Source organism: Amblyomma mixtum, chromosome 6 (genome assembly GCF_055824585.1).
Source record: "Amblyomma mixtum isolate Tamu chromosome 6, ASM5582458v1, whole genome shotgun sequence".
NCBI lineage: Eukaryota > Metazoa > Arthropoda > Arachnida > Ixodida > Ixodidae > Amblyomma > Amblyomma mixtum.
The window spans coordinates 15,959,400-15,984,079 of NC_143017.1; the positions used below are offsets into that span (position 1 = coordinate 15,959,400).

Genomic DNA, 24,680 nt, shown 5'->3' on the forward strand with positions numbered 1-24,680 from the left:
AAAGGGAATGTAAGCTAGCGCAAAGAGATATCACCTGTTTTGCGGTCTCCACAAACGCGGGGGCTGTCTGGTTCAGTCAGCCGAACTGGGCGCGCGCGCGCATCGAGGCACCCTAGGGAGGGTTAAAGCCCCTGAAAAAACTAAAGTAGCGACAAGTCGCCCTCCCTCTTCGCTCCTCCTCCCCCGCGCGCCGGGCGAAAGACTTTTGTTTTCTTTGTGATTTCATGTGACTGCGGTGGCGACCTCTAGCCCGCTCCGAAGGAACTAACGCCCCTTTTGAATTGGTTGCTCTGGATTCCCGTACTTGCCGAGTTGTTCTATATGCCGCCTCATTAGCCGTGCGTTCCGCTGCATAAATACATCGGTGACTTAGGAGAAAGATTTGCATGCTTCACTGAATCGTCTAAAGGCAAAAATGAGCACGCATAGATGGAGTGTTTTGGTAGAGCCGCACGCGCACCGTGTCCGGGTGCGCCGGGCTTTATGCGGCGTGCCAAGTTTGATATCGAGAGTGGGGCGTGCATTGAACGTGACCGTGAATCACGAGGCCGTAGAATGAATTGGCGGTGATCCGTTTTGGTGAAAAGGAGTATGCAAACAGAACGACCGTCCCCGCCGGAACGCTGGACGTGCTACAACGGATGCACAGGTTTGACATTCGAAAAGACACCAGCAAGTGAAGGCATTAAAAGGCCTGTAGTTCATCCGCTCTTCTAGTGGCTCTCGGTTTTGGTCTGCTGCAGTGTATCGCGGACCAGGTTAGACGCTTGAGGGAGTACTCGAAATACGGTATGAAGGCCACGCTACGTCTGTACTTATCTGTGCCTCCCCTAATGTTCTCTCGCGTGCATGAACTGTAAGGATATAGACTCCGGCATTAAAATTTTCTTTGGAATAGTGACTTAGTGAAGAGAAAACCTACCTCGCAAATATCCTTCGCCTGCCAGCAATGGGATAATGAAGTTCTTCGTAAATGATTCATCGGCATCAGTCATTTAGTGAGCAGCAAAATCTACCTCGTTTTTAACACATCTGTCCGATAATCTTCCATATTCGTATAGTCGCTATTAGAGCACTGCACGCGCCTTTATTATTCACGCGTCCCGAGCCCGTCAACCTTTTTCGTTACCTGCCCCAGCCCGGCCAGATTTTTTCTATAGGCCCGAACCCGGCCCGGCCCGCGAGGTAGACGCACTTACGATGGGCACTATCACGCATACCCACAGCTACTGTTCATATTTCGAGAGTAAACGCAAGCCAGCGCGTGCTAGCTGGTGTTTCCACCAGCGGTGCCTACGGTGCCTTGATGCGTAACGGCGCGATAATTCTCTTTTTGATTTTTTCTGTAATATATATATATATATATATATATATATATATATATATATATATATATATATATATATATATATATACGCACGCATACACGCACGCATGCGCGTGACTGCAGAATAACGCGTGCGCTTCACCATGTCAGAGCGCAGTTTGATCTGCGCTTATAGTACGTACGCATGTATGTCTAACTGCGGCATGCGCTCAAATTTAAGGAACGTCACTCTACAGTTAGACGTATGCCTCGCATCTTAAGCGCCGCGAAATTGCCCCGTTTCTCCCTGCCGGTTTGGCGGTCTTTGGCGCGGCCCTGCCGCCCCGGTAGACGCGGTTGCTTTTCGGACTTAGCCGATCGGGAGCCTTCGCCCCGGTAGACGCTTACACGGTTGCGTGCGTGCAATCACGATGCGCTCAACGCAAGCGCCCTCATGTCGAGCTTACTGCGGCCATACGCTCGATCGCGAACAAACCACTGCACAGCGTAGCTTGAAAAAAACAGGAAAACTCAGCAGCTATTGAAAGCACGTCACTTACATCGCAAAGTCTGGTTGATGGCGTTGCGTTAAAATTCGCCCGGCCAGTTTTGTGTAACCGAACCTTCCTCCGGCCCGCGTCGGTTTTCGATGATGGGATCGCGAAGAACCGCTTTCCACCGTCGTGACGGTTCTTGCACCCGAAGGCGCAGCTGCTCGTCATGCCGCACAGATAGACGGCTTGAAGTTAGGTGACTGACACACGTTCCGAGCAAAACAAAAGCCGCTGTTCTTCACAGCAAGCAAAAGCGCAGTGTCGGCAACGGCGCCTGCCGAACCTACGGTGCGCGGTTGGAGCGGACAATATGGCGTCCGCGGCGGCGAAAAGCGCAGGTTTAAAGGGCTTTTGCGCGCGAAACCATCGACCAATGGGAAGAGGCGACGGGCGCAGGAGAGGGAGAGGCGGCGCTCTGCAAAGGTTGTCGCTACTTTAAAAATTTCCAGGGGCTTTAGGGAGGGTTGGCTAACAGCGCCACGAACTGGCGGCGGTGAAAGGTGAGAACTAGCCCCGAAGCGCAGGCCGTAAAAAAGAGCGCGCGCGTCACCCCTCTAGCCCGGCCATGAGATCATTTAAATTGGTTGTGTGGCAGTGCTACACCTGCATGCCCATCGAAGACTGAGATGACCGTTGACTCAACGGGCATTAAGATTGTTCATGTGACAGGGGTATTCCACAATGGGTGAAGAGTGGCGCCTGTTCCTTCAGCGCCCGTTGTAGTCTTCCTTTGCTCGTACATTCTGGAACGTGCTACGGCGCGAGGTGGGCCCCCGTTTCTCCACTGTCGTGACGTCATTGTGTCACGTGGTGTGACGTCATGTATCACGTGATTTGGAGGCGCACAACAACAGCGACGGCGCGAGGTGGGCCCCCGTTTCTCCACTGTCGTGACGTCATCGTGTCACGTGGTGTGATGCCATGTATTACATGATTTGGAAGCGCACAACCACAGCGACGGCGCGAGGTGGGCCCCCGTTTCTCCACTGCCGTGACTTCATCGTGTCACGTGGTGTGGCATCATCGTGTCACGTGATTTGGAGGCGCACAACCACAGCGACGGCGCGAGGTGGGCCTCCGTTTCTCCACTGTCGTGACGTCGTCGTGTCACGTGGTGTGACGTCATGTATCACGTGATTTGGAGGCGCACAACCACAGCAACGGCGCGAGGTGGGCCCCCGTTTCTCTACTGTCGTGACGTCATCGTGTCACGGGGTGTGACGTCATGTATCACGTGATTTGGAGGCGCATAACCACGGTGAAGGGCTGAAGTGGTAGCTAAAGTAGTATGCTTCGCATAAAATTGGCAGAGGCTTAGCTTGGTTAAGCCCGGTAAGTTGCGAAAGAATAGCCCTGGCTGCGCCTGGTTTGCCTGGTGGTATGTCTTGGTAGTGCTCTTAGTAAAGCTTATGTTTATCAAAGTTTTGCCCATTTTTTTACGCGGCATTATACTCACCACACGAGGGCCCCCACGTGCTGGGAGATTTATGCGTGCCTCGGTCGCCAAAACGAGCGGCTGACGCTAGCGAATGATTGCCTAGAAACTCCGAGCTACGCGGCCAAAGCCGGCGGCCGAGGTTGCGGATAAATGGACGGACGGACGGACGGATCCTCTTGTCGTGACGTCATGCGGTCACGTGGTAGCGTGCCGCAGCTGCGCCGGAGCGAAGGATGAACCACCGTCGATGGCAGAAAAGTGCAAGCAGTATTGCTTTCGCAATAAAACAAAACAGGGGGGGAAACGGCACAACGAGAGAACAGCGCAGGGAAAAACAGCATGACGACAAAACAGCGCAGCTTACTACTGCGCAGCGCTCCTGGAGGATGAACTATCACAGCGATAACCGCAAACGGTGAATCACAACACATACGGCAGGAGCTTCTGGCGTTAGCGAGGGCTCGTTTCGCTGATTCATTAACAGTGCAGGCTCACTCATTGGGGAACAGCGTTGCTTGAACGGTGCATATGGCAAAACTAGTGGTTACGTAGTCCTTGCTTGCTTGGCTTCAGTGATCTAGTTCTTTTCTGTATTATGTAAGCGGAATCTGGGCAACTGAAAGATAAAATTGACCCGGGCAACCGATCTGCGGTCATATGTCCCGGGTAGTTCATCTTGTCTTACTGGCTAGCTATGTTCGATTGCCTCGGCTGCTTGTGATGCATTACGTGCCGCCACACGCAGCCGCTTCGTATTTCAGCTGTTAGGCACTAAACACGGCGTCTCTCGCTTGATTTCGCTTTTTGACGTATCATATCGCCTCCGCCCGGTCTTCAGCGGCCAGGGCTAACTTAACCATGGTAAAACAGCGCGGAAAAAACACGAGGACGGAACAAACACGACAACACGAGCGCTGACTTTCAGCGCTCGTGTTGTCGTGTTTGTTCCGTCCTCGTGTTTTTTCCGCGCTGTTTTACCATGGATAGTAATAACCAACTTGCCCACCTTTCTGTACGGCTAACTTAAAGCGGTAACGAAGACTTCTAAAGAACAGCTAGAGATGCTACCTGTTAGAACAGGCAAAGCGAGAGGCTGCTGCGATAGCAGAGTGCTCCAAGGCATCGGAATGCTTAGTGCGTCTCCGGTTCGAATTCACATTGATGTATTATCATTTTTGTTCTGCTTCGTACTGTTCTGGCTCAAAAGTCTTCAAGTTCGGAAACATCAAAATGGCACCTGACAGCTCCAACAAAAAAAAAATAAAAGACAACCGAAAGTGTGTAAAGGATAATAGACATCTAATTTCAGTTTCATGCCATAGAATTCGGATATCGAGCCGAACATCCTTTTATTGAAACGATCACCTAATAAATCACTTATGTCTATCTTTTCCTGCTCTCTTTAGTGAAGCAAAACATAGTGTATTACCATATTGTTCAGCGTGTTATTTTTTTTTTGGTGGACACTCCTAAACTTCAAGCCCAATTGGGCAATGACGGATGCGAAATTGTGGTACACCCAGACACCTACGTCGGATGTATTTGCCAGAATTCAGCACCATGATGGTCAACCCGCAGAATCGATGCTTCCAGAAAAACATCGGCGGAAGCCATTCCATTACCCGCCAGAAAAAAGTGAAAATTTAAAATCGCGAATATTACCCTATCCTGTTCCTTATTGAGCCTGTGAAACGAGCACTCGCTAACCTCAAAGGTCGCAGCCGTATGTGCTGATTTGCCGTTTGTGGTTATGGCAATGATAATTCAGCCATCCAGCAGTGCTCCATCTTACTGCGCTATACTGTTTTGTCGTCGTGCTGCTTTTTCCTTGCGCTGTTCTGTCGTCGTCCTATTTTTAGAGCGCTGCTGTTTGGTGCCCGTTTCTGCGTTTCGCGGCGTCGCCGTCGCCTTTGTAACCAGGACTGGACACCTCACTCGGGCTTTAAGCTACGAAACCAATGGAGCGGGAGATTGGAAAGCAAAGGAAAGGCGCATAATTGCCCTCTTGGAGCAGTGGACACCTCAATAGTGCTTAATGCTACGCGGCGGTAGTGACAGATGTGCGCTGCATGCGTTGGCATTGACAACGGTGTGCCATTTTATGGAAAGGAAGTGCGCATAACGGGCTCTCTGGGCCAGTGGACGCCTGAATCGAGCTTATAGGTACGTGAGGTGATGAGAGAAACATGTGGGCGGCAGGCATTGACAACGTTGTGCCAGAAACGCGGCGCCGTCGGCGCTCATTGTGTTCATTGCCGCTGGCGTTGACAACGTTTTAAACTCCGATTATTTTAAGGAATGGAAGTGCGCATAACTGGCTCCCTCGGTCAGCGGACGCCTGAATAGTGCTTATAGGTAGGTGGGGCGATGAGAGAGAGATATGGGTTGCATGCGTTAGCGCTGACAACGGTGAGCGAGCTCTTGCGATCAACCGTTAACTGCCACCTGCCAGGGTGACAGGGTGGGTGGGGACATTAATGTACATATAAAGACAAACAGGAATTTCTTACCAGTTATGAGGGAGAACATCCCGTTCCTCTCTCTCGTAACGCCTCCGACGGATATGACAACCTCGCGAAATACTTCCATAGACCTCATATTTGAGAACCAGGCATTGGTTCATCAAGTCGAGCATATATCCATCTATATCTCCGACCACAAAGCTTCCTTGGTGACAATCAAGAACTGTCAGTTCAGTGTTTCTTGAAAAAGGAAAATGGGTGAGAAATAAAAAGTTGTCTGTATTTTTGCATACATGTTTTGCTCGAATTCGTTCCCTCAGTCTATTGAAAAGCTGAACCAGCTGATGAGCTGCGCTGAAATTTCGCATTAGGAAGTAACGTAATCGTCGGCAAGTATTTTCGCTTAGCTATTTCGTCGGTGCGCTGTTTTTTTCCCTGTGCTGTTTTTTGTACGCTGTTTTTATGCATGCTGTTTTGAAAACTTACCACACTTAATAGCAGTGTTTACCGCTTTTCTGGGGATTTCAAGGAGTTCCTACTGATAAAGTCAATTTTTCCAACTCTTATGGCAGGAGTCTCATTGAGAGCCAGCTGGACAGGACCGTGGACCCATGCCACGATTTCGCTGCCCACGTCTGCGGCCGATGGATGCCCCGCAAGGAGTTCGCTGAGCTGTCCCGCTCAGCGCTCACTGACATGGAAATGTCGTGGCTAAGCAAGCTGCCCGAAACTTTGGAAAAGAGTGCCGACCATCTGCCCGTGTTGAGGAAGGCGGCAGCCATGTTCAACAGCTGCCTGGCGGAGACGGACTCGCAAGTCAGCGTCATCAAAGAATTTATGCGCGAGCATGGCCTCGCATGGCCCGAAGATCCCGGACATATGTTGGCTCCGCTCAAGGTACTATTCGACCTCGCCTTCAATTGGAATGTAAATCTTTGGTTTTCGCTGAAGCTGCTCCCAACCGCCGAGAACGACCTCCAGAAGCGGCGCATCTTGTTCACTCCCAGCGGCGTGATGCCATTCTGGAGAGCTCTCTTCGGACAAATACCGAAAAAACACTTCAAAAAAGTTTACACTGACATTTTCAAACTTTTTGCTAATGCCACAAACGGACTGCCGCCTTCTGAGAGGATCGAGGAGGACTACAAGATCATCCAGTACGTATTCAGCACCCTCGTCCGGTCGTCGACGTGGGAGGCCGGCGTTCCAGCTGTGTTCCCGCTGCGCGAATTGGAGAGCCACTCGAAGCTGGCTAAGGCGGCACACATCAAAGACACTATTGACACCATGCTGGCTATCGAGCCGCCGTTCACGATGGACGACCTGGTGCTTTTCAGCGACATGGCCCTGCTGGACGGTGTGCTAAAGATTTTCGAGAACACCAGAGACCTCGCCGTGCTGCGTCACCTGGCGTGGCTGTTCCTGTTCGCATACGCAGCCGTCGCCAACCCTGGCGCCGTCCTGCTCATCCTCCATGGCAGCACCCTGCGAGCGAGTGAAGAGCGGTTCCGCTTCTGCGCCTCCCAGGTCGAGGCCAGCTACAAGCTGCTGGTGTCCTCCGCCGCCGCGATTGCGCACTTTTCGGAGGAGGAGCGTCGCCGCATCGACGGTCACCTGGCAGGCATACTGAAGGTATGTTGACGGTTGCCCGGAATGCATAGCCATTATTATTGCTTACAGGAATTGGTCACTAAGCGAGTCAGCCTGTGACGGCTAAGGCGAATTGCCTAACGCTGTAGAGGCAGTGCGGAAACAGCCTCATACAGTAGGCATGAGGCTCTTGAGAAGTCGCCCTCCTGGTGACAGGGAAAATAATTAATTGGAGCGCGCTTGGCTAGTTGAAGAAAGGTCTGAGCAAAAGAGTTTTACCGCGACAGTCCTAAGGTTCCCGTTGGGCATAAAATTCGATGCCAACGCCGTTGTCAGCGAAAGATGCCCCGAGAAGCAACCTCGGTGGGCATCTATCTAGCTCTCGTGACCCTGTGGCGTCATCACAACCTGCCCACCTGTTTGTGATTAAACTGGCCACCGTGGTAGTTGGTAGTTAAATTGATGACTGGTTATAAAAAGTTGCCTACGAGGATCAACTTGGTTCGCACAAGCCCCACCGATAGCACCACCTGCCATCACAGAACCATCACTTAACTGCTGTACCGCTGTGGTAGGAGCAGAATGAGGATTCCCATGGATCTTGGAATGTAAAGTCGACAATGGCCAATTGCGCATATATGTGCGTAAACCCACCAAAGCTATCACGTAATGCCCTTAAGGCGGAGCTTAAGTGCCCCCTGCAATTTTTTTGTAGTACTCCGGCTTGTAGGGCATGACACGCAGTGTATTTATAAGGGCAATTGTTGATAAGGATCACAACGCCGTTAGATTGGGCGTTTGTTGATAGGGATCACTACACCATTAGACTGCCATTCATGATAATAAACGCCATGGAAAAAGTGCAGAACGTACCTATTCTGTACGTCTAGCTCTATAGGCCACAAAAGAAGTGCATTTCTTTCATGTGATGTATGAGGAATCGTAACGCAGCGACCTAGACCCTTCGCAAGAGAAGCGAGAGAATGACACTTAAAAGTGCCTAGTGGGGCGGCCTGAAGTGTAGGGAAAAAAATTCAGGGGGCACTTTGGCTCTCTAAAGTGCTGCAAGGCGAAAGCGTTTCCTGGCCACTGTTTGTTTTTATTTACTTTTTTTATTTATCATATTTCGTTTTTTATTTATTTTTTGCTCCTTTTATTAATTTGAGTGTTTTTACTTTTATTTTCACATCTTATATTTATTTTGTTTTTATTTCGTTTATTTTCTTATTTTTATTTTTTATTTTCCTTTTCTTGACTTTGCTTCTTTTATTTTATTTATGAAGTCCATGCATTCACTAGATGAGCCTTTATTCATGCTGGAACCTTGAGCCTTTTAAGCAGTGGCGCCGAAAGGCGGACGAATCTGCCGACGCGTCTGTTGACACGGCTTCCGACGCGTCTGTCCACACTTCTGCCGACGCGCCTGTCGACACGGCTGCCGACGCGTCTGCTAACGACAGTATGAGGCATTAAAGGCTTTCGCCTTAATAATATTAATTGATCTGTCTTAATAACATTTAGAGGATAGAGACTAAGATGAATGATGACGACGTCAGGTAAGTAGAGAAAACGTGTTTTGCTAAGCGGCCGTTTTAGGTGGTTGGTAGCAGATTACAGACAGAGTAGCGCAAGAGGATACCCGGACGAGCACGAACACGCACGAGCGATGTATGTCTAGCACTCCTGTATGTGTTCCCAGCGTTAGCTCTACCACTCGCGTTTCTCAAGTTCACGTTATTCTGAAATCGAAGGTCGTTTTTTTTAAATGGCGGATGCGATGCTAACCTTCCTACAGCAGCAATGTATACATGCCACGTTACTAAAGGACCGCCATACTGTAAAACGGACGTGGTACCACACCATGGTAGCTAAGCGGTGCCACACCTGGGTAGCTTACCGTACGACTACCCATCAGCTGCACTCGGGTGCCGCAGTATAACTGGATACTTTCATTTCGCTGTACATGCTACAGTTTGTGAATCATCAAAATAATACCACTTAGCACCACCATTTGAATACAGATTGTGGGCCACTTAGTTGACACAGAAGATTCGGATTGATATCAAACGATCCGGCTATGAGAGACGCCGTAGTGAAGGGCTCCGGTGACTGGTTGTTCCCAATGCATTGTGTTTGCTACGGAAGCATACACGGCGATTCCCGACTTTTCGCAGATGGCCGTGGAGAAGAGTCTGGCTGCGTCGTGGCTGGACAATCAGACCCGGCAGGTCGCCGCCGATAAGCTGAAGAAGATGCGCAGGGTGCTGTGGCCGGACAAGGAGTTCATCACGAAACAGCGACTAGAGGAGGTGTACGCCGATTTCATCGCCAATGCCTCCTCGTTCGCCCATTACTGGATCGCCACTCGGCGCTCCCTGCGAGGCCTTGTCGGTTCCGACGCCGGCCTTCAAGAGATGCGAATCCGCGGCAGCAACGCGCAGCCGTACGTCCAGTACATGCATGTGATCAACTATCTGTCGCTCTCCCTGGGCGCCCTGGCACCGCCTCTTTACTACGAGGACGGCACCAAGGCAATGCTGTACGGCGGCCTGGGGTATTTCTACGCGAAGGAGTTGCTCGGAGCTTTGGATACGGAGGGTGTGCAGGTTAGTGTGGTTGAAAGTTGAAAGTTGAAAGTTTATTGAGTAATACAATAAAAGTTACAATTGTATACAGCGAGAGGTCCCATGGTACAAGACCGCGGGCGGGACCTCCCATGAAAATAAATTTCAATATTCAACATAATATAAAATACACAACACATTAATTAGCGACGAAACAGAATAAATATAGGCACATAGTGTAATATTAGTTACTGAAATATTTAAATACAAACAATGTAATGCACGATAATGTAAAATAAAACACTCACAGATGCCGCGATACATAGAATCAATAACATAACAAAAAAATCACAAATTAAGAAGGAAAAGCTTTAGTTTGACCTTGAATAAAGAAAGCGTATTAGTTTGTTTGCTGTCTATGTTCAAAGAATTCCAAAATGATACGGATGAAAAATGAAGGCATTGTTTCCCGTAGTTAGTTCTGACCTTAGGTAGTAAAAAGTTATTACGCAGCGCAAAACGTGTGACGATGTTGCTCATGATCGTGCCGGGAGAAAATATGCTTAGCGGGAGATAATGATGAAGAATCTTAAAGAATAGGATACCAAGGTTGTAAAAATAAAGGGCCGAGATAGGTAGAACGTTTAAATCTATGAACAAAATGCGGGAGGGTGACATTCGAGGGGTATTGGTTATGATGCGCATGGCTTGCTTTTGCAGTTTTATTAAAGGCCAGAGATGAATATGATAGGCGTTACCCCAAGATGAGATACCGTAGTTTGTGGCTGTGGATGAATGCGTAGTAAAGAGGTAATGAAGTTTGGACTGGAAAATAGCTTCGGGCTTTAATTAGTGCGCGTAACCCATAAGAAATTTTCTTGCACGTTTCAGCTACATGATGATGGAATTTTAAGTGAGGGTCAGTGATAACACCAAGAAAAGAAACTCGATCTTGCGGTGAAATAGCAGCAGAATTGAGGTATAGAAGTGGTGTGATGGGCAATGACTTCTGAGGGGGATGGAAAATCTGAAAACAAGTTTTAGTGACGTTCACGGACAGGCGGTTAATGTGGCACCAACGCTCAAGAGAATGAAGATCATTCTGTAGGTTAAGAATCAGCTGATTAATGTCCTGGTGCGATGATAGCATGGTAGAATCATCTGCGTATAGTATACTATTGCAATTCTTTAAACAGGATGGTAAATCATTAATGTAGAGTAAAAATACAGGGCCAAGAATTGAGCCCTGTGGAACACCCTTGTTAATTAAAGCTATGTTAGATGTATGGTCATTAATAGAGACTATGTGCTCTCGGTCACAGAGAAAGCTCTTCAAGAGAATTAGGGGAGGTCCAGTGATACCATAAGATTCCAATTTGTGAAACAAGATGGAGTGATCAATGGAATCAAATGCTTTGCTAAAATCTATGTAAACTGCTCCTGAGAACATTCCTTTATCAATTGTTAGCCTAACGTAATCTATGAGAGACGCTATTGCAGTATCTGTGGATAGTCCGCGCCGAAAGCCGTGTTGTCTATCTGTCAATATGTTAAATTTTTCAATATAACTAGACAGCCTTACTTCAATTAGTTTTTCTAAATTTTTGTCAAAACAAGGAATAATTGCAATCGGACGATAATTATTTGGCAAAGCTGGATCGCCTTTTTTGAAGACCGGTATTATTTTCGCTATCTTGAGCTGCTTGGGATAACTGCCAGATTTAAAAACGAGATTGCAGATGTGGCTAAGGACTGGAGCAAGCAATGACCGGATACTTTTCACATGCTTTTCATGGATATTGTCAACGCCGGGGCCGGTCGTCTTTAAATTAGCAATTACAGATAGAACTTCGCCTGGACACGTGGGGGTAAGAAAAAAGGAGTGAGGGCAGCGCTCAAGAGAAGGTGCGCATAACTAAGAGAAAGGATAATTAGGTGAATTGAAAAAAATAATTGCTAAATGTATTCGCCATTTCCTCGGGAGCAGAGAAAGTAACACCACCGTGGAAAATAGATTTAACAACACTAGGTGACTTACGAAAATTCAGGAATTCGTCAAGCAGCTGCCATTTTCGTTTAGAATTGTTAGTATGTGTGGATAACTGGTTTTCCTAATAACATCGTTTAGCTTTCTCTAGAACCGACGTTAGTACACTGGAATATCTTTTATATCTAAATTTAAGACGCAGATTGAAAGGCTGGTGTTTAGTTTTCTTATACATGTTTTCTTTTTTCTTCAGAGAGTTTAACAGAGCAGTAGTTATCCATGGGGAAATGGGGGTAACATATTTTCTCGTGGATGATTGGAGCGATGTGCATTTATTGATTGCTGATGAAATTATTTTCGACAGCTCAAGTACAGCCACTTCTGGGTTCGAGAGACCCAAAATGTATGAAAGATCAGTATTAGATATGGCTTCAAAATATTTTCCGCTATCAAAAACTGACTTCCTCGTGGACATGTTGTTACTACAGCGAGATGATAGTGCGCAAAGAAATACCGGAAAATGATCAGTGACATCACATTCTATCACGCCAACCGGAGGAGCAGTGGGAAAATTCGAAAGAATATGATCAAGTAAGGAATGCGTGCCATGGTCAGTACAACGCGTAGGCGTGCTAATTAAATTTGCATAACCATAGCTGTAGAAACAGGTCGTGTAGTCGACACAGATGGGATTAGTCATGTCTAGCATATTGATATTAAAATCTCCCATAATGAAGACGTTTTTATTTTCGAGTGATAGTTTATGGAGTGCTAGTTCAAAAGCCCGGCAAAATTCAGACGCATCATTTTAAGGAGACCTATAAATAGCGGCGCATATTACCTTCTCTGTGCCACCAGTAGATCGGCAATCAATTTCTATCCAAACCGATTCGCATTTACTCACATTCAAACACAAATCAAGACGTCTTTTGTAAGCAATGTGCTTTGAAATGTAGATAGCCGAACCACCATAGGGGTTATCAACACGGTGTGCGTATTCGCATGAACAGCCAGGAAAAGCATACTAATATTTATCAAGGGATGATAGCCAAGTTTCAGAAAATGAGATGATGGAAAATTGATGCTGAAGGGAAGTAAGCAAAGCGGTTATGTTATCGTAATTCTTCCGTAGGCTACGAGCATTGAAGTGGATAGCAGACAGACCTTTAGCTTCGGATAAGATCCAACAAGCATATTCCGGGGAATATGATGCCATGATGGCGGTTAGAAAGATGTAGAACGTCAGCACCCGTATGTCTATTCACGGAAAATTTCAAGGTCATCTACATTATTTATCCGAAAGACTGTGCTGTTCTGCTCCTTCCTAGCTAGAATAACACAGTTCGATGTCCACAAGAAGGCCCATTTGTTATCTTTCTTAAGCTTGTGAGCCTTCAAAAAAAGGTCCTTGTTGTCAAGTGAAAGATGCTCGTTGACATAAACAGGAGCCTCCTGCGTTTGAGGGAAACCCAGGCATGTCGTTGTAGCATGTGTTTTCCTAGCTTTTGCCAGGAATTCCGCCTTCTTGTTTCGCGAGAGGAAACGAAGAATTATGTTTTTTTCATTCTTGTTTCGTGTTAGAACCCTGTGCACGGTATCCAGATCTTCTGAATTTAGGGGGCAGTCAATCTCGCTACCGAGAACCTCAACGATCTTGTTGCAATCTTCGCCCTGAGTCACAGGGACACCTCTAATTTCTAGATTGTTCAGACGCGAATATTGTTCCAGGTGGGCAACCCTGCGCACTAGGGCCTCATTGCACTCGTGTAGTTTCTTGTTCTCTGCAGTAATACTGGCGTTCCGATTCTTTATGGTTTCAAACTCGTTGCTCATGAAATGAAGAGATTTTTTCAGCTCTTCAACATCATTTTGAAGCTCCTTTACAGTATCATCACTGCGCAAGGCGACGGAACTTTTCACAGTGTCAAGTACATCAGTGAGATTTCGCAGTTTTGCTTCGAAGGACAATTTAAATTCCTCGAGTTCCTTAGCGACAACAGCAACAGTGGGAGCCATAACCCAAGGAGCGATCTGAGACTAGCGGCCCAAAATCCCTATATGCTGAAAAATAGGTACAAAGATGTGCATTTTACCTGGGCAAAAGATGGGTTGCTGGTTAGCTCGGGAAGGTAGCCGGACCGTAGTCACAGATCGCTCCCCAGCAAATGACCCGCGGCGCCGATGGTAGCCAGGTTATATAGCAGGTAGACAGGGCTTGCGGTGGCGCTCCGTGGCAGCGGTAGACCTGCGTGTGCTGACGCTAGCAGTCCGAATGCACGTGCCTTCGTTGCGCGCGTGTCAGCAGTCACGAACTGAGTTGACGATGCACAAGATGCGTAGCGTACAGCAGGGAAATCTGGTCAAAAGGCGGGTTGCTGGTTAGCTCGGGAAGGTAGCCGGACCGTAGTCACAGATCGCTCCCCAGCAAATGACCCGCGGCGCCGATGGTAGCCAGGTTATATAGCAGGTAGACAGGGCTTGCGGTGGCGCTCCGTGGCAGCGGTAGACCTGCGTGTGCTGACGCTAGCAGTCCGAATGCACGTGCCTTCGTTGCGCGCGTGTCAGCAGTCACGAACTGAGTTGACGATGCACAAGATGCGTAGCGTACAGCAGGGCAATCTGGGCAAAAGGCGGGTTGCTGGTTAGCTCGGGAAGGTAGCCGGACCGTAGTCACAGATCGCTCCCCAGCAAATGACCCGCGGCGCCGATGGTAGCCAGGTTATATAGCAGGTAGACAGGGCTTGCGGTGGCGCTCCGTGGCAGCGGTAGACCTGCGTGTGCTGACGCTAGCAGTCCGAATGCACGTGCCTTCGTTGCGCGCGTGTCAGCAGTCACGAACTGCGTTGACGATGCACAAGATGCGTAGCGTACAGCAGGGCAATCTGGGCAAAAGGCGGGTTGCTGGTTAGCTCGGGAAGGTAGCCGGACCGTAGTCACAGATCGCTCCCCAGCAAATGACGTGCGTGCATGGAATGACTGGTTGTAAGACTGCCCCTGTATAGTGAAGGCAATATAGCTTGAAAGATATCTGTTCGATGGACGACGTGAAAGCACTGGCAGTAAGCCGCATGAACGTGGCTTAGTTAGGCCTCTCGACGAAGAAAAATGCTTGGCTGAGCGAGTTGGATTGCATTTATGTTAATGGCTTAAATGCGCGAGAAAAAAAAATGTCGGCAGTCTCAGGTGCTGTTTTTTAAGACTGACCTTTGTAACGCGCGAAATGATTTTGTGGTGAAAAGAACAGGAAAGGAAGCAAGCGCTCAAAGTTATTTTCAGCTTGCCGATGGCAAGCTACGGCAAGTAGTAGTTGGAACGACAAAAAATCTTTACCAGTCCTTATCTGATGTTGTCAGAAGTTCAAGAAGGTGCTAACGGAATATCGGCGTGCTCTGGACGCCGCTAGCTACTCAGCGAACTAGGGGATAGATTTCATGAATTGTGCGCATTTTCGGACATGCAGGACATTTCTCAAGGAAAGGGGAACCAAGGGTCAAACGACAGGATTGTCTGACAATGCCCAGACGACATTTTGCACTAATTCCTGAAACCGAGTTCATCCCTATAGCTACATGGATTTTGTGTTGAACACATGTATTTTCGTTTTCACGAGGAGGATTGCAGATATAAACCATTCTCTCGTATTCACGCCATATGGTGAGCTAAATGATGACACAGTTGGTGCGTCAGAGAAACTTTACAAGTTTGAAAAAACAACAGTCTGAAATGAGCGCAGAATGGCGATGGTAACTAGAATATCTATATACAGCCTGCTTTCAAGAGCCGCCCTGAAGATAGCCGCGAAAAGGACATAAAACGGGTCTCGGAAGCAAAGGAAAGTTCAAGGTCGCTTTGACGGCCATGATGACCGAGGGTAACCTCATGTACAAAGCGCGCCTCTTGGACAAAAACAAAAAGTGCTTATCTATGGCAGGTTGACCCGCTCGGAAACATCGTGTCGTCGTGGCTCAGCGAGACGGTGAAGCCCATCTTCACCGTGCGCGTGCTCGGCTGTCTTCCCAGCGGCGAGGCCAGCGTGTTCCCCGAGATACCTGCGATGGAGGTGGCGTTCGCCGCTTTCCACCGAGCCCGCAACAACAGCGACGCCCAGCTATCGGAGGTACGAAAGTGGTGACTCACCGGGACGCGACGTTCATTAGTATCCTACCTAGTATCATCCATTCTACGTTTATTTCATCGCCAATGTTCTGTGTGATCAATATTTCATGTCATGTTGAGCAGGACTGTCTATGCAACATTGTATGTAACAACGTTTCATGCACGTTGTAGTACATAATGAATTGTATGTATATGCATTCTGTGCGCTCTGCTGCTCCCATTGTAACCACGGGGGCGGGAGCTTGTCAAGCTGCTATTCAGCAGCTTTTTTCTCTCACCTCCCCATGTTTTGTAAAACAAGAACATGAAATAAACTGCATTTGTATTTGTATTTGTATTAGATAACCGAGGGGCCATTCGAAAGGTATGGGACGTTTGCGGAGAATACTAGTGTGCAGGGGATAAGCGAAATGAACCAGTGATGTGTTGTTCTGGCGAATTTTCTCCATTTCCTTACTCAAAAAAACAAAAAAAAAAACAAGCAGGCTCTTGGCAGCTATACGGCACTATAGCTTTAGCTGAGACGGCACTGAAGCGATTCTTAAACATTGAGTTGCGACACCCAAAGAGTCGCACTTTCTTCCGCAGCACACAGCTGCGACAAACGCTTTACAAACGCGAGAACTTCATGGGTTGCCCAAGCTGCAAGCTGCTGAAAAATTACGGTCGATTTGAGTAGTTGCCCTAATCCTAATTAGATGGGGTAGAGCTTCGGTTTTCACTTTGGTTCCCGTGTTCGGGCCCACTGTTCACGGATGGAAGTTATTCGGGTAGCGATAGCGGATTAATGCCAATATATGCGGAATTTGTCATTACCTGTTTGACATTCATAGATGCATGGGAGTCCTCATACCAATCTTAGCGCAATGGTACAGCGGTTAAGTGGTGTAACGCTGCCCCTGTATGTACGTGCACCCCGCCGCGGTGGCTCAGTGGTTACGGCGCTCGGCTGGTGGCCCGAAATACGCGGGTTCGATCCCGGCCGCGGCTTCTGAATTTCGATGAAGGTGAAATTCTAGAGGACCGTGTGCTGTGCGATGTCAGTACACATTAAAGAACCCCAGGTGGTCAAAATTTCCAGAGCCCTTCACTAACGCGTCCCTCATTAAACCCCAATAAACTAAACTAAACTAAGTATGCACGTGCTGCCATCGCTGGGACATGCAAAACGAAGGATGCTCTTCACGAGCAACCTCCCGCGATTATGGGTTTATGGGGGCTTTTTACGCTTCAAAGCGACTCATGCTATGCGGGACGCCGTAGTGAAGGGCTCCGGAAATTTCGACCAACTGGGGTTGTTCAACGTGCACTGACATCGCAGAGTACACGGGCCTGCAGAAAATTTCGTCTGCATCTAAATTCGACCGCCGCTGCCGTGATCGAACACCGCAACGGTTTTCCGCAATTAATCGTTTTCCACGTGTGTGTGCGTGTGTGTGAGTGTATATATATATATATATATATATATATATATAGCTCTAAGAAAGAGATAGAGAAAAAAAACTTTACAAGAATGGGAAATGCCCGCTTGTCGCGTGATGAATCCCACTCCACAAGAGTGTCCTGTGGCCGTACTTCGGGCATAGCACTAAACGCCGGGACACACACGTTCCATTCCAGTGGAGTTTCCGATAAATTCATTGTCCGTAGCGCCTGATGCCTTGTTCAAATTACGTTTTTTTTTGTTCTGATAGGTGCTTGATTTTATTGAAGGAAGGACATGCGTGAGACGGACAGGCATTCTGAGCCAGGAACGTTGATGGCGTTCTACTTTTCCGGGAAGAGCTATAGCTAATAAGAAGGGATACATCGGTCTTAGAACCTAGAGTAAGGCAAGGTCCTGACGATTATGTCGGTTGAGGGAGCCCTAACTTCACCTAGAAATGGTATTCTTCACATCTTTACAACAGATATGTGTATGTCTGGCCAAAGGTGTGATGAGGGGAAGAGGAAGGAACCGAGGCAATGTGGCCAGCTGCATCCCGCGCCTTTGTGCACTTGCTCCCTGTTGCGCACGATAGATGCGATTTAGGGCGTCGAAATGATGATAGGCTTAGGATGACAGTACAACTGAGATGTTAAGGTGGTGTAGCGCTGGCTGCTGAGATGAATATGATGAGCGAGTGAGTCCGGGTTCAAGTAGCTTCCGAGCTGCTGGTCGCCAGGAGAGTGATTTTTAGTAGAGTGAACTTGGCGCCGGAACAGAGAACACGTATGCGAGCATAAACAAACTTTGCCGAAGCTTTCAGTCCGCTGGTGCTGCGTCAACAAAAAAACAGCAGCAGCCCGAGAGGCGAAAGCGCAGTCCTAGTGGCACTTGATAAGCTAGGTGACAGCTTCGCTGTAGTAGCTCGGCGTCACCTAGCTTGCAAACCCAAGCTTGCACGAAAACCCTAAAACACAGGTCCCGTGGCTTCATCTATCGGCCCGGCCGCTAACCAGCTCTAATTTTTTGTTCTTCGACGCGATCGTCGGCGGCAGCTGCAACGAATATCCCAGTGTTTTGTGTAGCCCGTGCTCTTGCCAGCCCTTGTTCTTTAGCACATGACGAGCGATGGTCATGCGGGTCGCCTTTCACAAAACGCGACAAACAACGCATGACGTACTGTGGCTCTTAAAGAGTAGCTAAAGGACGAAAAAGTGGCTGGTGAGCGACGCGCTCCCCAAGACTCGTGTGCGGCTATCGGTTTCTATGAGGTTGCGGCACGATTTTTGTGCAGTGCGTTTCACGCTTACATGGGCTCTCAACGCCGTAATAGTATGAGTTCTTTTTTATTTTTGAAGCGAAAGCTTCACTACGGGACCTCGTGCTTCGATCACCGGGTGCCTAGTTTTTACCTTCAGCTGAGTTAGAGGTCAAACCATACAAAAGAGAAGGAATGGCTGTGGCTTAGCTTGGTTAAGCACAGTAATTGCGAAAGCAATATCCGTAGCTACGCCATGGTTCAGCTGGTAGTGTAGCTGGTGGTGGTGCTTGTGGTTAGACTTGTGGTGATGCATCGGTTATACAATACAATCCAAACAATCAATCCAATCCAATATGCTAATTTGGTAGCTACCGGCCTCGCTACGCGACGGGCTGAAAGTGCAACTAGTATTGCTTTCGCAATAAAAGAAATTGAATCTATCCATGACTGGGCGTCGAACCCGCGGCTGCGCAAACAGATCTCCTTTAAGAGCCTCTCAGCGAGGCCACCAGGCTATCGCTGCAGCCAACACGCCTCGTTTTCAACTGCACCGCACTCTCGCGCTGTGCATTGGAGAGCGTTGTCCATCATCCTCCATCTGATCCGTCCCACAGCACTGCCTGCTCACCGTCGTCTTCTCCGTAGCGCAAAATGAGTGCTTTCACTCCGATTCGAATGTAGCAAACATTATCGGTAGTTTTCTTTCTGTGTGTTGTGTGGTTTAAAATTGGGGAGATAAATCCGTACTCCCCGTTTAATCGCGGTTGACCTAGTTCAAAGCCGCGCGGACCCCACCCCGTGGTCGCGAGGCTACCAAGCGCACGCCGACCACGGCGGGCCTTGCTCTGAGGGAAAAAAGGAACGACACACTGGCTGACACCAACAAAGCATTTATTGATATAACAACAATAACGCCAGCTAGCAACAAAATGCACTCAGAAATCGAGGACGTCCGACTCACCAGCACGGTTACGAGCGAACGTTCGCCCACGCTAGGGCAAAGGGGAAGCTCCGAGGCCGGACGGGACGGGGCGGCGGGAGCATGTTCCGACCACGAGGCGCCCGCGGCGAAGAGCGGAGCGGCGCGCGACACGTCCGCGTGCTTTTCCGGTCCCAAGGAGAACAGACCCGTCGCTCCCCGCGCGCGCGCAGCAAAACGCCATTCGTGGCGCTGGTGTCGCTGAGACGCGAGCGCCCTCGTTTGTTAGTTAAAGCAACACAACTGAGGCTGGTGCCTTGCGGGGCAGCTAACCACAGTTGGGGTCCATAGCGTGAAAGCGAACCACAGGAGGCCAGTGCGTACCTACAGTGTATGCAACGGAACAAGAGAAATTAAGATAGTATCGTTTTTCTTTATTTGTCTTTCGGGCTTGTCTATGCGAAATAACTTGTGCTAGTACGTTTGGGCTGGAAGTGAAGAAGTAAACATGCTGTCCTTGCTTTCAGCGACTCTTGGCTTCCTCCATATGTGTATCCTAAGAGCCCCGTTTCCCCAAGCCATCTCATCACTTCTGTTGGCTGTGAATGGTTGGCTTTCAAAAGCACGTTCTACCCATGTTTGCAGATCCTTCCCGCTTCGTGCAAATAATTATTGTAGTCGCGATATAGCTGGTCGATGGCAGGCTGCCCGCACTTCAGCTTCGCAATTGTTGCGACCACGCTCTTAAGCTGCTTACTTATTCACGCCTGCAAAAAATGGCGCTGAAAGCTTAGAGAACTGAACAGTTGGAACTGTGCGTTCTAAATATGAGATGAGCGTCACACAAAACAAAACAAAAATCAGGAAAATGCGAAATCGGCGCGCAATGAATATCCAGCCTCGTAGCTTATGAGGGTATACTCATAGGGGCCAAATCGTAAGATATTAAACCAACAAAAAAGCAATAGAGAAAAGACAGCAGCAGAGGACTACACAGGATACAACCGCCCTCTGTAGCTCACTGCTTCTGTCCTTTGTCCTTTGTAGGCGAAAGCGCTAATCCGGACGTCCAAAGCACAGCAAAATTGTCTCTTGCTTGTATGTGCCTAGCGCGAACGTTACGTCCTGTGGCACTGCGGGCACATCGTCGCTTTCTACTTAGCACTAATCCGGATATTCTGGCCCGAGGAAAATCCTCTTTTGCATGTCCGCTAAAAAAGAAACCAGATGCAATCACTCATGTGTGCGCCTCAGTTCAATCCCTCATGCATGTAATATCAGTAAAGCAGGGCTTTGCCCGTGCACGCGCTTTCGCAGTGAATAGAATGTTGTAAACATTCTCTGTCGTTATGTTTGTTGTTGTTTAAATAGCCTCGCAATGTTCTCCCAAGAACTCTCTTGCAGCGGAATGTACTCGCCAAGTTTTGCGGGCTCCCTCTTGTGTCGCAGGAGCTGACCGAGGAGAAGGTGTTCTTCATCACCGCCTGCCTCTCCAGCTGCGCAAAGACGGACGCTGATAATCTCTACGGCGGGGACTGCAACAAGGCGATGGCCAACTTTGCTCCCTTCGCCAAAACCTTCCGGTGCCCCGTAGGCTCGAACATGAACCCGGCCAAAAAGTGCCCCTTTTTCGGATGACCACTCGACTTCCCCGCGTTAGCTCTTCTGGTTTCCATTCACGATGCCCTCTCATTGGTGCCGCATCCTGTGCTGCATGTGACCATTCTCCTTCGTGCCTTATGTATGGAAGTCGTGAAATTTTTCATTGTGATGTCCTTCACGAGTCAAAATGCGCTGCGACTGCAGGCTAGTTTTACGCCGTATCTTGCAGCAAAGCGGTAGGGCGTAAAATATATCGCATTTTCTCGAGTTAAACTGATGTAACGTATACTAGTGCGAGTGAAGTATTACGACAGCCGTTTCGCCAGCTTCACAGGTAGCGTTCCTTATGTTACTTTGACTGGGGCAATGTGCTGCCAAAAAGTGCTAATAGTTTAGTTAGTGAAACACTGACTGCAGCAGCATGATAAGGCGCCATTTAGTAGTAAGGAATAGGCTGTCTTGTATACAATCCTTCATTAATCGCGCAGCTTTTGTCTTCTCATTGCTGAATCACCTCTGTGGTCACTGGTGAACCTGCAGCGACAAATTTGCCGCGTTCATTTCTGGCTTGATCGGTACATTTACAGGTGGCATTGCTGTGAAAGGAACTGCCTAATCAGCGGAAATTCACTGAAAGCTTTCAGTGAGAGGTACCGTAGAGAGCTAGGTAGGCAAAGTGCGAATCACCTCTGCCATTAATCACAGAATATTAGCACTTTATTGTAGCTGCTGTAGAAAGGCGATTATATTTTGACCCTGAGTGCATGTACCGTTTTTGTTCTTTAGTTAGCAGGACTGCAGCGCTTATGACACAGATTTCTTTACTCCAATTACTCGAGCCTTTCCAGCCTTGCAGACAAGATTTTTGTATTATTTGAGCTCAAGTTTACCCACCGTTGGTTACTGGACTCATTGTGCGCCGGACAACAACCAGGGACTGAAGATCCGAGCCTTACGATACCTGGCTCAAATGTGTTTATGTTAACGCGGCATGCATTGTCACTTTAGATTTAAAAGAACTCATCGCAATGTTTGCACACATTAACTTTGAAAGCATTCATCTGTGGTTACTGACCCTGTGCCAACCGCACAACGCATTCATTCCCTTCTCAGGAAAGAGCTGGCTAACTGGCCGGTATATATTGTCTACGAGACGGATAAGTCGCCAAGTTTTCTGTGGTGATTTTGAATGTGCTTGTTCAGCGCTAATTGGAAGGCCCTCGGTATTCGACGAGGTACGGCAGTGAACGGCGTAATCAATATAAAATCATTAAATTTGTTGTGCAGGAAATGTAAGAACGAAGAATTGCAGTAACTGTACAAATTGACCAGCCCCTCAGTTGCGCTATTTATTTCAATGCATTTCTTGCTTCATACTTGGCGATTGAACGGGCTGATCGGATAACTTCCATTCTAATGTTTTTTTTTTTCGACGAAGAAATGTCAAACTAAATCCTGGCGAAGTAAAGATTAAAAGAAGTGAATGCGTGAACGTCTTTTTGCTTCTGAGCGCCGTTAAACATGTGCTGGCGTCAAATGGTAGTTCATGGCTTTATAAAAAACGTCACATGTAGAAAATGGCATCTGAATCATAGGATTTTAATTTTATTTTATATATCAACAGATATGGAATCAGTGTAAGCCCACTCTGATAGCGCTTTAAGCGCCAAATGGCACGGCTCTGAATTTTCTCATGTGTCAATACTGTTTATGCTGAAGGGGCTCAAGACAATCTAATACGTGTTAGGTGTTTTCATTACTCACGATTTATTAAGCTTTGACGTAATAAACCGTTTGTGGACAGCGGGTGAAGAAATATAACCGATGCACTAAGCGCGTATTGCGGGCGAGTTGGTTGGTGAAATCGACGCAGACAATGAAACGGTGACATCTTCCAGAGAGAGTGTGTATAGGTTCAATGATATCCCCCGTTTTTAGGCGACAACCTGTTGAAACAGTGTTCAGCAGTGACAAATGTACTGCAGGTTTGAGACTCGCCGATCAATTTTGCTGATTGTAGATTGTCACAAAACCAGAATGTGTAAACCAGTCGTCATTGGTGTTTTAAGTGCTTAAAAACAGCCTTGTCTCCAATAATCCTGACTCAAAAACTTCCGGCCGATAATTGTTTCACGTTTCTAGACTCTGAAATTCATTTCTCACCATGTCAGGATACCTGGGAGCTAATCCAATAGCTAATAAACCAATGTGTTTTTTTTTGTCACCAGAATGTCTGCTGCAGTTTGGAGTTCTCTTTCGCTTTAATTCTGGTGTATATTATTATGTCGTGCAGAGCCTGCGCATTAAATGCATGCAACGGAATCCTACTTTTTTTCTTACATGTTTAAAAGGAAGTGTTGTTGACCTGTCAGTAACCGGGGTGTATGAATGAACGTATGTGTGCACGAATTACTCTTCCTTTTTTTTCTGTACTCTCCCCTACAATAATGCCCGTTGGGCGCTGTAGGTACTGTAAATAAATAAATACATATAAATCATTTCCTTCAGTTTAGCCCCTCAGAAGTGATAAAAAAGCATCAATCATTTCAGACGAGAACACCTAACAGCCTGGAGAGCAGAGTCCATCAGGCCATTCGCCTCAATGAGGCGCGTTATCTTCAACATGTCATCACATCTGTCTTTGAAAAAATGCTCAGAAAGCTCAAGAAAGCGAAAAACGTAGGCAAGGGTCAAGCAGGCTGTTCTTGAACAACGTTTTCCGTCATTCCATTATTTCATATCCCACAGTTTTGAAACAAGTGGACGAACTGACGGGCGTCAGGGTGGTATTTTGAGCTCCTAGACCTCTGGGAATGATGTGTGCAAAGGTGAACGCAGAAAAACGCGAAAACAAGCAATTTTGTTGAAACACGGCCAGATTGCATGAGCATCGGTACAAGACTGAAAATTGGCTGTCGGTGAACTTATGTTGCCCCATAAGCCCATTTTCAGTCTTCAGGCTCGTAAATTTGCACCGAACTTCTATAAGACCTGTGTTCTACACAGGGCTGAAAACAGTTATCTAGAGAAATACTGGAAGCTCGAGATCAGCAAGAGTGGTGAATCATGTGTGGGCGATCCGTTAATGTGTTTGTCGGTGAAAGAGCTCGCATACTTTTGGTGTAGTGTGTAAAGAAAAAATAGTTCGGTATTGTGTTTTGTTGCGCGCTATGCAGGACGGCGCTGATTTTACTGGTACCTATCACTAGGCCGCAGGTAGTTGTTCCGTGCGACGAGCATAAAGTATTAGTTGCTAGTGCACCTACGTGTGTGTCTCGCGTCTTCTTCGTTTGCCGTCTATTTCTGCTGGCGCCTTTTAGCAACAATAATCGATATGGGCTGTTCAGTGTAATCCACCTATTATCCCCGGCATTTGAAGTCAGTGATAAAATGGCCCTGGATGCTCTCCGAGTACTGACCGCATTTTTTTCGATAACTCAAAGATTGCCTTACTT

General features: G+C 47.8%; 1 protein-coding gene across 1 annotated transcript; it reads left to right on the plus strand.

Moving 5' to 3' along the window:
* Window positions 1-6,540: 6,540 nt before the first annotated feature.
* LOC149338285 (endothelin-converting enzyme 1-like) lies at window positions 6,541-21,261 on the plus strand. The gene is made up of 4 exons (XM_089550301.1): window positions 6,541-7,392; window positions 9,525-9,956; window positions 15,833-16,018; window positions 21,073-21,261. The coding sequence occupies exons 1-4, from the start codon at window positions 6,541-6,543 to the stop codon at window positions 21,259-21,261; spliced, it is 1,659 nt and encodes a 552-aa protein (XP_089406427.1).
* Window positions 21,262-24,680: the final 3,419 nt, after the last annotated feature.

What these genes read in the sequence shown, in the direction of transcription:
- LOC149338285 (XM_089550301.1), top strand. Translation starts at nt 6,541, where the DNA reads ATGTTCAACAGCTGCCTGGCGGAGACGGACTCGCAAGTCAGCGTCATC. An exon ending in TGGATACGGAGGGTGTGCAG is followed by an intron (nt 9,957 to 15,832) that starts GTTAGTGTGGTT and finishes TATCTATGGCAG; the next exon opens with GTTGACCCGCTCGGAAACAT. An exon ending in GCGACGCCCAGCTATCGGAG is followed by an intron (nt 16,019 to 21,072) that starts GTACGAAAGTGG and finishes CTTGTGTCGCAG; the next exon opens with GAGCTGACCGAGGAGAAGGT.